This window comes from Spinacia oleracea, chromosome 4 (assembly GCF_020520425.1).
Source record: "Spinacia oleracea cultivar Varoflay chromosome 4, BTI_SOV_V1, whole genome shotgun sequence".
Lineage (NCBI taxonomy): Eukaryota > Viridiplantae > Streptophyta > Magnoliopsida > Caryophyllales > Amaranthaceae > Spinacia > Spinacia oleracea.
This window is the reverse complement of record NC_079490.1, coordinates 163,792,533-163,808,691: the sequence shown is the minus strand read 5'-3', so window position 1 is coordinate 163,808,691 and position 16,159 is coordinate 163,792,533. Positions and strand designations below refer to the sequence as shown.

Below are 16,159 nucleotides of genomic sequence, written 5' to 3'. Positions count from 1 at the left end.
TACGTAGAAGCTCGATTTTTAAGAAGTTTATTTTAAATAACTAGATAGTTAGGCGCCTAAAATTTTATTAAAGTAAAACCTTAGCTTCTAGATACCACTTTGTAACACCCCGACAATTCCCTTTTTCTAAAACAACCCTTTTATAAATATAACTATAGAGAATTATCAAGGCATTATCGCCCGTGTGGAAACGTATGGCTTATTCAGAATTTTGCAGCGGAAAACATAAAACTAACTTTTAGGTTCATAAATAATTGATTACATATTAAGTCCAAAACCAATTAACGGAAATAAAGAAATACGAATAGTACGACGACTTTCAAATATAAGTTAACAAATTAAATCACTTAATTAAACAAATAGAACTATAAGCTCTCTAATCCCGATCCCAATGATGCATCATCTTCAAACCTGTAGATGGGCAACGCTTATTGATCCTTAGAGACTGCTCACCAAAGATGGGTCATCACAGGATCAATAGGCATAGCCATGATCAACACACACAAACAAGGCACGTAATCAGCAAAGCTGAGTACTACATACTAAAGCAATAATAATCCTAACATGATACTATTAAACATAATTAAGGGCAGACAAAGCATGATAACCTGACGACCATACTTAACTAGACTAAGCTAGACTGGACTAGACTTTTATAACAATAATATTAATTTAATTGAAATAGGCAATGGACCGAGTTTTCTAGCTAGGCGAGGTACGGGCGCGACTCCGTAACCTCAGTGACCTGCGATATCGAGGAACGTTTGACTGAAAATAGGACGCGGTGATCAATCCGGTCCGAATGAAAGGCCATGGGCTACCACCATGAACCCCAACTCCTGTTTGTCCGTCACTTTAGACGTGCACAGTCTAAAGCTATTGCTACTCAGTTTCACTTTACATGATTTACAAATTGACACCCTGTTATGACTCAACAATCACATAAGGCATGCAACTCACATTTATTTATAACTGTTTTTATCTTGGAATTGAGTAAGTGATCACAAAGGCCTCAAACAAGACTCATTCCAATTAACTCCAATCTTTTCTTTAATACTGATCAACCCCTGAATATGGGTATAAGGTTTCAACTTACTAAATGAGGTCCTCCGCCCTCATAAAGTAGTGAAAAGCTAAAAAGGGAACAACAATTAACTGATCTGAATTATATACTAAATAATCTAGTGTTCCCAATAAAACATGTTTGCATCAATCTTCCATACTAACATGTTATAATCCTCAAAATGCAATAAAGGTTTAATATGTTCATCCAACAGTATCAAACATGCAATTTCAACCTGACTAAGTTCATCCACAACATTAACATAACCAAGTTCATCAATAATTCAACATGGTTTCAACAATTAGCACACATTCCAAGCACACAGGTATGTACGTACCTTGTGTAAACAAACTAATAGGCCACTTTAACACTTTCAGAAGTCGCCTAAAGAGAATTCTCCGCCTAAAACAACCAACAAATATTCCCAATCAACTTCCAATCACTCACAACAATAACAAAGCATTCTAAATACATCCTAAACATATTTAGAACATTCCGTAACATTGAAACGTGCACATTTGATTTCCTAGCATCATAATTATTGAATTAGTGATTGAAATTCGTTGAAAACTCTTCGCAAACATTATACTTTAAATTTCCAGCAATATAAATTCGTTTAAACTTCGTCAAGACCAAAGTAACATGCTTAGAACATCCCAACAATAATTTTAATAATCCACAATCATCCTACCATAATTTAAAACCATTAAAACCTTAAACATTCATACTTTAATAATTAAAATCATTATTTCAATCAAATTGCATAATCTGAAAATTAAATTATTAATTACGCAAAACTTAAAATCTAAAATTCATCATTAATTTGTAAAAACTATAATTTAATTCAAGTAAAACATGAATTATATTAATAAAACGTAATTAAAACATTAATTAGTTTTAAGGGTTTAAGAATTAACCAAGAGAGAGAGAATGAGTTTGCCGACGGGAAAGGGGCGGCGGCAGCAGGCAGGGAGGTGCGGCAACAGGATCTGGAAGGGCCACAAAGGCTAGACACCGCAGCTGTGGCGCCGGTGGGTGGTGGCTGTGCTTGTTGCGTGCGAAAGGAGAAAGGAGAGAGGGAGCTGATGGTCGGTGCAGCAGCGTGACAACAGGTGTGCGACTGCTGTGAGGACGACGGCGGTAGGGGTTGCAGCGACACCGATGGAGTGGTGGCTGCGCAATAACAGAACGTGAGTGAGGAGGAGGAAAGCCAAGTAACCATGAGAAGGAGAACGAAGCAGCAAGAAAAGAACGAAATAGAAAAGAAGAGGAAGGAGAGGGGGTTACCAGCGAGGATGACGGTGGTCCGGTGGCTGGGTCGACGGTGGTCCGGTGGCTGGGTCGGCGGCCAGCAAGGTTACACGTGAAGGAGGGAAGGAGAGAGGAGGGTTTTGCTTTTTTTTTGATTTTCACGTGAAATTGAAAAGGGAAGGGTTTTGGCTTTGCTAATTGATTTCACGTGAAATAGAAGAGGAAGAGAGGAGATTCCTTGGGTTTTATTATTTTGGGCTTCACCCATTTGGGCTAGAGTTTGGGATTTAGTTTTAGGATTTCAATCCAAAATCTTTTAGGATTGTTTTCTAAATTCAATCGTTTTTCGAAATCCGAGTTCTTTTCAACATCAAATTTTAAAATTAGTTTTGATTTCATAAATCGTTGAAACATTTAGAATGTATAAAAATAAATATTCGTAAGTTACATATTCATTTCTAAATTTCGTAAATTCTATTTAAATATAATTAACTATACGTTAAAATATATTAATAAAATGTATAATATTACGGGGGATTACAGTTTCTCAGATCAATGAAGTCAAATTGTTACTTGATCAAGCATTCATAATCAAGGATCTTGGTCTTCTATCATATTTTCTTGGTATCTCAGTTCACAGAAATTCTAAGGGCATTTTTCTTTCTCACAGAAAATACATCAAGGATATTCTCCTTGATGATGGTATGGAGGATTGCATTGCTGCTCCTGCCCCTCTTTCTTGTGGTTTAAAACTAACCACTGATGAAGGTGTTTTACTCACTGAGCCTGATGTATACAGAAGATTGGTGGGGAGATTGTTGTATCTCAGCATCACAAGACCAGATTTGTCTTATTCAGTCCAACACCTTAGTCTATTTGTGAATTCTCCCAGGGTTCCTCACTTAAGGGCAGCTCTCCATGTCCTCAAATACTTAAAAGGAACTATTGATGAAGGCTTATGGTACTCTGCTGTTTCCACAACTCATCTGTCTGCATACAGTGATGTTGACTGGAGTTCATGTCAGTACAGCAGCAGGTCACTTAGTGCTTATGCTATATTTCTTGGCAAGAATTTGATTTCCTGGAAAACTAAAAAGCAGCGAAGTGTAAGCAAATCCTCTGCTGAGGCTGAATACAGAAGTATGTCAGCTACAACCAGTGAACTTGTTTGGATTCAAGGGCTTCTTGAGGATTTACAAGTTACTATTTCTTTGCCTGTGCCTCTATATTGTGACAACACTTCTGCTGAGCATCTAGCCAAGAATCCTATGTTTCATGATAAAACTAAAAACCTCAAAAGGGATATGCACTATGTTAGATAACAAGTTGAGGATGGCTTCATTCAAACTGCTCATGTTTCAAGCTCAAATCAACTAGCAGATTTACTCACCAAACCTCTCCCTTCTACACAACATCGTATTTTGTCTTCCAAGCTTGGCCTTGCATCCAAAGTCCAGCTTGAAGGGGGGATATAGGAAATATCTATTTATATTATTATTATTTTATTATAAAAGTTGTTAGAGGTTGTTGAGTTAGTTAGAGTTTGTTAGCATTGGGACTTGCTAGCTTGTAAATAAGGCAACCTTGGCTTATTTGTCAAGGAAGAAATCAGATAATAAAAATCTTATTCTCTCTCTCAAATTCTCTCCAGTTTTGATCCTCTGATCTTCTTCATATCTGAACTTATTTTGTTTGAAATAAGTCAAAATAAGTCGAACAGAACAGGGCCTTAGTTTGAAGTCCAAACTCTTGATATTTGCTAAAAATGCTCGAATTTTATTAGGTTGTAGTCCCAATTACTTTAGTGAACAGGGTGACTTTTTAAATACCTTATTGAGTTATCATGGTCGGATTCTCTTATTTATTGTACTCATAATTCATAGAGGTACCTGGAATGCGATTAATGGGAATGCTCCTGTTAACGATAGCGGTCAAGCATCTATGGAACGAGAAGTATGGGTCGTATTAGCTCCACCGAATCCAGGGGTGTGTCTTAGTTAGTGGTGGAGTAGGCCCAGCCCCCCGGTCGAAAAATTTTGTAGTATATTTTTAATTACGCCCCCCACTAAAATATGTATTGCTTAATTTTTTTTCTACCGGTCCCCTCGTAAAACCGTTCAAGATCCGCCGCTGACCGAATCGATAGTCAATTCTAAATAATGATGGTGCTTCCAAAGGCACATTGGAGCTTGATGGTGGTGGTGGATTATCCGTGATTGTAGCCTTGTAGGGGTATGTTCCTTCAACCCTTCGCAACCAACTTTGGTAATTGTAAAGCCTATAGGGCTGAACTGTTGGCAGCTTCTTTGGGTCGTGAAATGGCGAGTAATACGGGTATTTGAAAGCTAGTTCTTCAGATGGATAATCAAGCTTGTATAGAAGTTCTTAAAACGCAGAACACTAAGGCGGAGAATGATGCCACATCTTCAATAATTGTCGTAACTTGGTCAACTCTCTAGAGTGAGAAGTTCGACTCATTTATTGTTATCGTGAAGGAAATAAAGTAGTTGATAGTCTTGCTAATGTAGAAGTACGTTGTCCAAAGAGGAAGTGCATTTTGATGCTTCATCGCACCAAATCACCGATCAACCCCATGAGGACATAATAAGAGTGGCTTTTCCACGACCAGTTATATTATTTTATTCTCTTCTTTTACATGACTCTCTCCTCTTTTGCATAAAAAAAATTCGTAAAGAGCATTACTAATGAATTTCAAAAGTCTTCATTTTTTCACACCATAATAGTATGATTCTATGTACCCTTTTCTTATCACAATTACATTGTTACTCGAAATCTATCTATACGACCAGTTTGAGTATGGTTCAAAAAACTGCATCACAATATTAACATCTCCTCTTGCTTGAGGTAAAGTTATAATTAATATATTGAAGAGAAGGGAGATGGCTAAAAAAGTTTAGTCATAAATGTTTCATTTTTCAATTTTCAATCAGATATTTTCATTCAATATCTAGATGCGGAAAAGAGGTCAGTGGTCAGGACAATTCTACTTGAGCCGAATCAACCCAAATGTAATTATTGATCAACCATGCATTTAGTTTTATTCAGTTAAAGTGTAAGTTTATTGTCAACTATTCTTTTACGGTAAATATATTAATTTTTGTGTCTACTCAATTCCTAGATTCTGTATACGAAATTAAAATATATGTCGGATTAGATATTTCAAATCTATGTTTCACATATGAGTACTTCGTGTATTTATTTAATGAATGTCCATACCAAACTAAAACTCTCAATTTTAACTAATCATAGGGCCGGGTTGGGATAAATTTGAACCAAAAGGTACAACATGACTTTTAGATTGAACCTCACAGATTTAGCCATACCAAGTTGTGTTTCAAGTTAAAGAGGGTAAATATGTAAATTGCAAAATATCAAAGTTTTTCGGGCATGATCGGCCTTTTATGATTTTATCAGCATATTTTTTTTAGGATAAAATCATGCCGGGTCAGGTCGGCTGCTTGGACCTCCCAAACCCGAAAATAAAAATGAAGTGTGACTTTGGTGGTATTTAGGCGGCCATTTCCGCGTTCATTTCGGTCCTTTTCTTCACAGTTTCAAAGGGAATGAACATAGATTCTCTTTTGATTTTTAAATAAAAAACCCAAATTAAAATCATCCTAAAATTGATAATGTTACAACTTTTTTGATTCACCTATTCTACAATTACGCGGTCAATTATTTCTGTCTTCTGAAGTTACGTTACATTTTCTTCTCAATTGTTAGATCTAGTCAATTTTCAAATATCAGAGTCACAAAATCAACTTGAAATTTCTGGATGACGCACATCCCATTTACAAAAGAAACGCATTTCTCTTGCTGAATAACGCTTTCAGATTGATATTCAATCGATTTTCTCAATTGGGTTCTGTTAATTTGGACGATTTCATTCGTTCTGCAGCTGGGTTAAATTTTTCTCAATTGGGTATTGCTCAAGAAGTTCAAAATTTTGGATTTTGGATTTAGGGTTTGAGGGTTAGCTGGGAATCAGTCAGATTGCTTCAAGGTTGATAACTTTTGGGAAGTTGTGTTGAGAATTGAATTGGTTGTTCACGAGCTACTGCAAAGGAGGAGAGAAATTTGTTGCATTGTCCGAAATTATTGAAATCCCTTTTTAGGGTTTTTCTTGTAATTTATTTTAGTTGCAGGAAAATTTGAGGTTCTGGGTTTATTGATGAGATGAAAAGGATTGTTTGTGTTTGTTATAGTGAAGCTACCAATGATGAGAATAAAAGATGTGGGATTCTGGATGGTGTTTGTTCTTCTGTTTTGTTCTTGTTTGGGAATGACCCTGGAAGATAGGACGGTGATCCAGGGAATACTTTCTGGCTTCGAGCTCGATTCGACTTCTCAAGAATTTGATGAAAATTTGGTATGATAAGTGCTCGCCTTTTCTTTTGAGCTTATTAGTTGATGTATTAAACTTTTGATATGCACTGCATTAGCTTGTGGAAAGGTGTTCAATGTATGATATTTATGTGGTTTATGTAACTGTTTCATTTTTACGGCCTGCATTCTGTTATGTTGGGGTGCTACTAGAAAGTGGCAACGAAGGCTGATATTGCCAAAATTTGCATTGCATAAGTGTTGGTTTTGTGATTTGCCATTCTCTAGATGATGCTAAAGGTTCTAGGTTAGAGTTTTCTCTTTTTCTTGATGGTCCTTGGACTCTCTGTTCCAACTATATGCACTGTTGAGAGATAACAATTGGACATAGCAAATTAGATTAATCTCAAAGATGGCTCTTTTTATTAGCTAGATTCGGTTGTAGCTGACTAGCCGCGCTCTACTCTGTGGATTGGTGGCAGTTCAATGCCTTGTGCACCTTCGTCCGTGAGCATAGGAGACCTATTCCATGCTAAGCCTTGTATTTGGGTGATATTATTTGCTTTGCGCCTTTGATTACCGGCCTCCTTGGTCTTGTCACCAGTCGACTTGAGCTGGGTTTTGGGACTTTTGCCAATAAAAGCTCTGTAACAATTTTTTGGTGGGGGGGGGGGGGGGTAGAAAGCACTTAGTAAGCTAGAAAACAGTGTTAAAATACCCGTGCTAACTAATTTAGAGGTCAAAAGGATCTTGCTCTTGCCAGCTGTGGGTTGAGGAGTTTAAAATGGGGTTGAGTTCGAGCACATCATAACTAAGCATCTTGGAATAGGGGAGATCAAATAGCTTCTGATTATGGCATCCTCCTCCAGTGTTCAAATGTGATGATCAGCAGCAGGAGAAGTTTACTGACAATATCAGTTGATGAATTGAATTTCACTGGATCTGAAAGAGAAGAATGACGGACATGATAGAATTCTGAAGAGGTCACACAATCATTACTCTTAATTTTCTTAGAAAAATAGGTTTTACCTTGAAGCTATACTTTCCGATAAGAGGTTTATTTTAGTGATAATGTTGCTTGGTTGAATGTTTGTTGCCTTTATTTTAGCAATACTAAAGGTTGCACTTTTTTCTAGTTATGCTCGTCACTGGTTTCTATGAGATATGTATGCTTCTGATGAAGTTAAGATATGACTATATGAGCCTTTGCATACTGCAAATCTGCAATAACTGACTGTATTTTAACCTAATATTTAACTGTGGCAGGTGGAGGTATTAGCTATTAGTTGCAGACTTGAGTTGATACATGTGAATCAAATTTATAAACATCTTGGTTACAAATACAATAAGCCAGATGCTTCAGGCGCAAGAACTGAACCAATTCTCAACGGTCAAGCAGCGTTGACAGAGGAGATTGTTCGTAAAGCTGTCAGCATATTAGAACCACAGAAAAAGAATAATCTCTTCAAATGCTTCAGGGAGCATTATCTCATCTCCCCAATCTCCGGCGAAGAATTTAGTCCTATTGGTTGGTTCCATAAAAATCTGAATTCCAAATTCCTAAAGTTGAAGCCCACTGCTGACTCAAGAAGGCTTCTAGCTGAAGCTCCGTCTCTTTCTCCTTCTCCTTCTCCTTCTCCTGCCCTTGCCCCATCACCTCGATCATCTGGCGCTAAACGCTCTGCTCCAAAGCGAAAGGCTCCACCTCCAGTAGATGGTTTTTCTGTTCCGATTCTTATTCCTGAATCTGAGTCAGACTCGACAACAGATAATGGCAGCAATGACCACAACCGCACTACGATTGTTGTTGCTGTTGTTGTTACTGCATGTGTGACATTTTTCGCTGCTTTAATTATATTTTGTTGCTGCCGTAAAGCTTTCGGTGGAGGTTCCAAACAAGAAATTAAGGATGACAGGCCCCTCCTAAGCTTAAGTTCCAGTGACTTCACTGCTCATGGTATAATTCATCTGAAATATTCTTTACAGAGTTCAAATTTCATATATAAATGATGTGCTGATGTTTGATGTTTGATGTTTGATGTTGATCTTTCAGGTTCTTCGCCAAAGCTTTGGACTTATGAAAATTCTGTGAACAAAGGGAATTCTATTTATTTGAGTAGCACAACAGGTGGTGTGTCTTCAGATGTTAAGTTATCAATGCAATCTGCTAACAATGTGACGGCCACTGCAGCTTCCGTTAACCCTAGCAATAGTAATGCATCATCGGAGCTGAAGCCACCTCCTGGAAGATTTGGTGTCCCAGCCCCTGGAATGCCTCCTTTGAAGGCTCCCCCTGGGAGAGCTGATCCCTTGCCTCTTGAACGTCCTGCTTCCTTAAGACGAGCTCCAAGCACAGGAGGTTCACCACCACTTCCTCCAAAGCCCCCAGCAGCAGCCCCTCCTCCTCCCCCTCCTAAAAAAGCAGGCCCACCTCCTCCCGGGCCTCCGCCGCCACCACCAGGCCGTGGAGGGAAGCCTGGTCCTAAAGCGCCACCACCACCAAAAGGTGGTAGTACACCATCTCGGCTCCCGCCGATTGCAGTCAAAGGTAGCAGTTCAGCTAATGAGAGTGATGCTTCAAAAGCAAAGCTAAAGCCATTCTTTTGGGACAAAGTTCAAGCCAACCCTGAACATTCAATGGTTTGGGACCAACTTAAATCAGGGTCTTTCCAGTGAGTTTCCTACTTAACTTTGTTTGATATTTCCCTTGTTATTTGTAGTATAGTGCCTATAAATTTTTCAACCAACTTTGCAGGTTCAATGAAGAGATGATAGAATCATTATTTGGTTTTGCTGCTGCTGAGAACAAAAATAATAAAAAGACAGAGTCTAACTCTCGTGATCCACCATCGCAATTCATTCAACTAATAGATCAGAAGAAGGCACAAAATCTATCTATCCTCTTGCGGGCACTAAATGTTACTACAGAAGAAGTTCGGGATGCTCTGCTAGAAGGTGATGTTCTTACCCTTTTTTTTTGCATCAAGAAAACACTAGAGCAGAGGGGGGAGGGGGAGAGAGAAATGTTCAAAGAATCAAGTTTGTCATTGCCATGCACAGTTTTTTTAAGCATTACTAGTCTTGACAGATTTAGGGAGGTATTTGTCTTATGCTATCTTCAGGTTTCCTAAGTCATGTGATTTGGAATTTCACTTTGCTAACATCAATTTATCTTTATTTACAAACTTTATGTCTGCTTACGCTTTAATATAATTTTCTTTTTGTTTTGCTAGCTTTGCACATCATCCCTTGGTCCAATTTGTCTCTGTATTTACATAGTTCCTTATGCTCCTGGATGTTAAGATTGTTAGTGTATGTTAACATTTTATTTAAAAGTAGATGTTGAAAAGGGTCAACCAAATTACCAAATTGGTATGAAAAGTGGTGTGCCACATAGTATTAAACGAAAACGCAACCTCTCTTTATTTTATTATTTAAAAAGAGCACGGTGGTCATATATATCTCATATTTCCCTAAAAAAGTTATTTATAAATGATCGCTTATGGCTGACCCTTCTAATTTATTTGATTTTTTTCACTATCACTTTTTTCTTTCCTTATATCGATATTTCTTGATTATAGTTTGGTAATTAAGTAATTAACTATAAAGCTCAAAGAAGCCATACCTAGAGACTGGTAACGAATTGTGAACCTCAAAGAACTCATCCTTTTTACGTTGCAGTGAGCAGTTATAAAGACCTCCATTGATTTGTTATGAGTTTTTGTTTCCTTGATGAATGGTTAAATGTCAGGTAGTATATCTGTATAGAGTAATAATTGTCTGAATGGAGAGATTCAGAGAAAAAAAGATGAGAAATGGGGATTGTATGAAGATCTCCTGTCTGTTTTGAGGGAGGACAAAGGAGGAGAAGGGAAGGGGTTGGGGAGAAAGGGCAGGAGACACAGGGATATGACTATGTATGGTGGGAGGTGATGAGGTAGAATGCAAATTAGAGATTCGTGAAGTTTTTATTTTTTTTTGCTTTTTTAATATCTTTAGGTCATGTGATGCTTGTAGCCTTGTACAAAGCCCTTAGGAGTTATGTAAAGCTTCAAAACAAACATGAGAGGAACAATATTTGCTAACATACTTTTTTTGTTATCTGGTTAATTGAAATAAATAATAATAACTTCTTGCTTCAACCTTCCATTATAAAAATTGGTGAAATTGCTGGCTGAAAAATGGTTATCGTGCCTATCCATGTTTTGTTAGGGAATGAGCTTCCATCGGAACTCCTTGAGACTTTGATAAAAATGGCTCCAACCCCAGAAGAAGAACTGAAACTGAGACTTTTTGATGGTCAAATTTCTCAACTTGGAGCAGCTGAGCGGTTTCTAAAGGCTTTGGTGGACATCCCATTTGCCTTCAGGCGAATGGAGACATTACTGTTTATGGTTACTCTTCAGGAGGAAGCTACATCATTGAAGGAATCCTTCATTACTCTAGAGGTCAGTATCTCCTAATATTCAGATACGCTCTTAGGCTCTGTTCTGTTCGACTTATTTTGACTTATTTCAGACAAAATAAGTTCAGTTAAGTTTAGATAAGTTCAGCAAAAATAAGTCCAATTCCAATAGAACGGAGCCTTATTTGATTTCATTCTTTCTTTCATATACTCTGTAACTCTTTTACATCGTTCTTCATCTCTTGCATATCTGAGCAGGCTGCTTGCAAGGAACTCAGAAACAGTCGCCTTTTTCTGAAGCTTCTAGAAGCTGTTCTTAAGACGGGTAACCGTATGAATGATGGAACATATCGTGGTGGGGCTCACGCATTCAAGCTGGATACGCTGTTGAAATTGGCCGATGTCAAAGGAACAGATGGCAAAACCACACTTCTCCATTTTGTTGTTCAAGAAATAATCCGGTCAGAAGGTGTGAGGGCTGTCCGTGCTTCCCGGGAAAACAAGAGTATATCCAGCGTAAAATCAGAAGATCTTTTGGAAGATGTTCCGGATGATTCTGAGGAGCACTATCGCAGTCTTGGTCTTCAGGTTGTTTCAGGAGTAGGGGACCAGCTAGAAAATGTCAAGAAAGCAGCATGTTTGGATTCAGATATTTTGACAGGAACCCTTGCCAAGCTTGGAAATGCTTTGCTTAAAGCAAAGAACTTTCTGAACAAAGAAATGGCCGAAGTGAATGAAGATGATGGTTTCCATCGGGCCCTTAAAAGCTTTGTAAAGGATGCTGAGGGTGATACCACGCGGTTATTGGAGGAAGAAAAGAGGATTACGGTTCTTGTAAAGAATACAGTTGATTACTTCCATGGAAGTTCTGGGAAGGAAGAAGGGTTGCGTTTGTTTGTCATAGTTCGGGATTTCTTAATAATGCTGGACAAATCATGTAGAGAGGTGAAAGAGAAGCCGAAGTGGCCTACCAGAAATCAGAAGAAACGAGAGCCTCCTTTGAGGCAAACGTCTACTGAAACTCCTCGAACACCATTTTCCCCTGATTTTCGCCAAAAGCTTTTCCCAGCTATTGTAGAACGTCGAATGGATGATGGTACTAGTTCGGATGATGATTGAGAACACACTGATTACTGATATATCTAGTTTGTCATAGGTACTCATAGGTATGTGAATAAGTGAATTTGCTGGATGCTTAGTTTAAACTACTCAATCTCTTCTGACAATTTCTACTTTGTTTATTAAAAGTTTGATGTTTTGTTTTGTTCAGATTTCAGATGCTGGGGGATCAGAAGATTGAGGGTCTTTATTTTTGAAATCCCAAAATTGGTGAAGATCAACATTCATGTTCACGGCCTTTGGAAGTGAGTTTTCGAGAAGTTCGTGCCTGACTTATTATCATCACAAATCCCCCGTGTAGAAATATACCTTCGGCTCTTTTTTCTCTAGTGACTCATGCTCAATTAGTTGCTTAATGCTTATGGCTTACTCACCCTGTAATTTATGTCAATTTAGTTAATATTTTTGGTTTTGGTTTTGGTTTGCCTACTTGTTCAAAACCAAAGAATAGTTTCACACATTATTAACTGAGTAGAAAATTATATTATGCAAATGTCTCCCAAGTCCCAACCCTTTGATCCATTTAAAGAAGCATTCTTTACAAAGCTTTCGATGGCCCGATGGAAACCTTTATCTTCAGGAATACTTTTATGCAAACTAACATTGCCAGAAATTCCATAATTTTCCAACAAATCCAACCCACTATGGAGAAGTGTATTTTGGAAGCTCAAGCGCTAGCTTGGGAATTTCATACTTCCAGAAATACAAACTCTTCTACTGCTCCCCCCTTTAATTCGGTTCCTCGGTGGTCTCCCCCTTCTTTGAATGTCCTTAAGCTCAATTGTGATACGTCTTTTATGAATGTTGGGGAGATTAGCAGCATAGCAGGGGTTTTTAGGGTTCACTTGGGAAATTGGGTGCTTGGTTTTCAGCAACATTGCAGATTTCAATCAGCTTTAGTGGGAGAGCTCCTAGCTATTTATATTGGATTGCAGATTATTAAAGGAAAGGGCTGGCCAAAGGTGGACATTAACTCGGACTCCCAACAAGCATTGCAGCGCTTGAGTGATGGACAGATTGTGGATGTTAATCTTCATGTTATTAACCAATGCAGGGACCTCTTGCGGGACCTTTCGGGAGTTGAGTTGGAGTTTTCTCCAAGGTGCACTAACAAGATGGCAAAAGTGTGTCGTACGGATGTAATAGATAGATCTAATCTAATGTATTTTGAACTACCCCAGGTTATGTTGTGGGTGTAATTTTGGAGGACAAACCCCCTTGAACCATCTTGTAACTTTTTAAATATTTTATTTTAACGTTCCGCGCTTTGCATATAAAAAAAGACTGCCAGATTGCCTACAGAAATACTAATACAAATATTAGGTACTATAATCATTCGCAAAGTTCATATTTTACGATAGTGAGGTCATACAATACTCGTAGCCTTACATGATGAAAAACTTAAAATAGAGGGGAGCAATACATGCTGGATTATATAAAAAAATTAATTTGTATTACAACTAGGGGTGTGCACGGTCTGGTCCAGACCGGAAATTGGACCAGAACCGGACCGAAATTGGACCGGAACCGGATTGAAATTAGACCGGACCGGACCAATAGATTCCGGTCCGGTCCTCGGTCCTTGAAAATACACGATTCCGGTTTTCCGGTCCGGTCAAAACCCGGAATTTTCCGGTCCGGACCGGTGACCCGGAATATAATATTTAAAATATAAAATTTAGATAGAAGAGCCCAATTTATAGCCCACATACATTAATCTCCTCCCGCAAAAAAAAAAAGACTGAGAGAATTTTTGTATATCAGTGGCCTTCATCCCCTTTAAATTAAGCTTATCATGTGATGTATGCTATACTTAAAGAGAACGGTCGTAAAAAAATAAAATTGTAAAAACAAATTGAATTTATGATTGTAAATCGCAAAAATAAAAATAAAAAACCTGGTCCAAGCCAGTCCAAAACCGGACGGGACCTGAATTTTCCGGTCCGGACCGAATTCTTTCCGGTCCGATCCTTGGTCCGCGAATTCTAAAAATTTCGGTCCACAGGTCCAACCTGTTCCGGTCCGGTTATGGACCTGTGCACACCCCTAATTACAACCACTAAATATAAAACGGGGTATTAGATAAAAATATGATTACAATGTTCATATTAAATAATATTAAGGTTATTAGATTGGAAGCATTGGAACTGTGCCTATAGGACGTGTTGAGACTGGTGTGTTTAAGCCAGTAGTAATGTGTACAAATATTTCAAATATAGCAACTGCGATCAAATTCAATCACTGATAGAACAAAACCCCAATAGGAAAGAACTTCAAGTATAGCATTGTCACAAAATTCATTCCTTCGAAGCACCATTCTCAAATCTAATCTAACTAACATTTCCTACTTCATTGATCCCTAAAATGCATTAAGGCTGCAGCAAATGAACAAAATTTTCCACAAATTTCATAGTTGCTTCATTCATATTGTCAGGAAAATCAGGAAACAAGAAACCTTATACACATTGAGAAGTATGAAAAATCAATCGAAAGCCCCCTAATATATTAATTAAGATTAACCCAACTACAATTAACCAAAACCCCACGAGTAACAACAAATTGATCATTGATATGATGAGAAACCCCTAATACCCTAACTACATTCCTATAAAATCTACTGAACAGCCGACAACAGTGAGTTTTCGGGTTCTATTGAGATCCACATTTTCATTTGATCACTAAATGAAATCTTCAATCATCCTCGGTAGGCTTGTTGCTACCAGCCTTCTTTGGGAGAAGAAGGTTGTGGATGTTGGGCATCACACCTCCATTGGCAATGGTCACATCACCAAGAAGTTTGCTTAGCTCCTCGTCGTTTCTTACTGCCAATTGAATGTGTCTTGGCACAATTCTAGTTTTCTTGTTGTCTCTTGCGGCATTTCCTGCCAATTCCAAAACCTACACCAAAAATTGAACATGCAGATCAGCAATTGTACAGTGATTTTGTACAGATTTCATGTTCAATTGATTTTACAATGTGAATAAATGATTTCAAAAGTCACTTTCAAAAATAAATCTAAATTCAGGTTCTTTATGTGATGCGAGATGTTAGGTATTGCAATTTTGATCCCAGAATTACACAAAACTTCAATCAATTCATTAAATCAAAATCCATTGCGTAATCATGACTAACAACTGAATAACATTAAATCAAAGCCTAGCTATACGATCATCTCAAAAATGCTGGAGACCCTAGATTCAACGTGGTCAATAGCAAACAACAGGCATCTGAAATCAAAATACTCAATCAAAAGTTTAAACAATCGCAAAAAAAAGTTGAATTCACAAACTAATTACACCCTAGATTCGTCAAAATCAACATCAAAAGGCGCAAACCAAATCAAATCAAGAAGGTATGAGAGAGAAAATACCTCAGCAGCAAGGTATTCAAGGACGGCGGCGAGGTAAACCGGAGCTCCAGCACCAACACGCTCGGCGTATTTCCCAGCCTTCAAAAACCGAGCAATACGACCCACCGGAAACTGCAAACCAGCCTTACTGCTTCGAGATGTTGCCTTCTTCGCCGCCCCAGAACCTAGGGTTTTGCCTCTCCCTGCCATTTTTTTAGAGCTTGGATTTTCAGAGATTTTATGTAGTGAGAGAAAATGTAGAAAGACGAAGATGAGGAATTTAGAGAGAGAAAATAAGGGATGTCTAGAAGAAAGGCTGGCTTTGTTACAGTTATATAGAGGTTTTGTTTTGATTGTTTAATTTAAATCTCAGCCAATCATGTTAAAGCACACGGATCGCGTTTCTTTGCCGTTAGATGAATCCCGAAATCTACGGCTCTTGGCGGTTGTTAGTTCTGTTTCTTTTTTCCGCCTTTGGTATTTTTGTATTTTCGCGAATTTGATTTTTGAGCGCCAGCGCGTGAAATGTATGGGGGACTGCTGACGTCAGTTTTTAGTTTAAAAAAAAAAAAAAAGTATACCTAAGTTAAGATAGTATTCTCTCAAGACTATAGCCTAACTTATCTA

General features: G+C 38.0%; 3 protein-coding genes and 1 long non-coding RNA gene across 4 annotated transcripts; 2 read left to right on the top strand and 2 right to left on the bottom strand.

Moving 5' to 3' along the window:
• Window positions 1–203: 203 nt before the first annotated feature.
• Window positions 204–2,163, bottom strand: LOC130471668 (uncharacterized). Its single transcript, XR_008932121.1, has 3 exons — window positions 1,981–2,163; window positions 1,401–1,465; window positions 204–445 (listed from the first exon to the last, which is right to left on the bottom strand). It is a non-coding gene; the product is annotated as an uncharacterized lncRNA (long non-coding RNA).
• A 61-nt stretch (window positions 2,164–2,224) lies between these two features.
• LOC130472115 (secreted RxLR effector protein 161-like) lies at window positions 2,225–3,636 on the top strand. Its single transcript, XM_056842561.1, has 2 exons — window positions 2,225–2,253; window positions 2,985–3,636. The coding sequence occupies exons 1-2, from the start codon at window positions 2,225–2,227 to the stop codon at window positions 3,634–3,636; spliced, it is 681 nt and encodes a 226-aa protein (XP_056698539.1).
• Window positions 3,637–5,866: 2,230 nt separating this feature from the next.
• Window positions 5,867–12,669, top strand: LOC110802258 (formin-like protein 5). Its single transcript, XM_022007704.2, has 7 exons — window positions 5,867–6,704; window positions 7,925–8,615; window positions 8,712–9,330; window positions 9,414–9,613; window positions 10,871–11,106; window positions 11,322–12,229; window positions 12,334–12,669. The coding sequence occupies exons 1-6, from the start codon at window positions 6,552–6,554 to the stop codon at window positions 12,180–12,182; spliced, it is 2,760 nt and encodes a 919-aa protein (XP_021863396.1). The 5' UTR covers window positions 5,867–6,551; the 3' UTR covers window positions 12,183–12,229; window positions 12,334–12,669.
• Window positions 12,670–14,576: 1,907 nt separating this feature from the next.
• Window positions 14,577–15,841, bottom strand: LOC110802247 (probable histone H2A.3). The gene is made up of 2 exons (XM_022007691.2): window positions 15,554–15,841; window positions 14,577–15,080 (listed from the first exon to the last, which is right to left on the bottom strand). Exons 1-2 carry the CDS (start codon window positions 15,740–15,742, stop codon window positions 14,874–14,876), a joined length of 396 nt encoding a protein of 131 aa, XP_021863383.1. The 5' UTR covers window positions 15,743–15,841; the 3' UTR covers window positions 14,577–14,873.
• Between the last annotated feature and the right edge of the window lie 318 nt (window positions 15,842–16,159).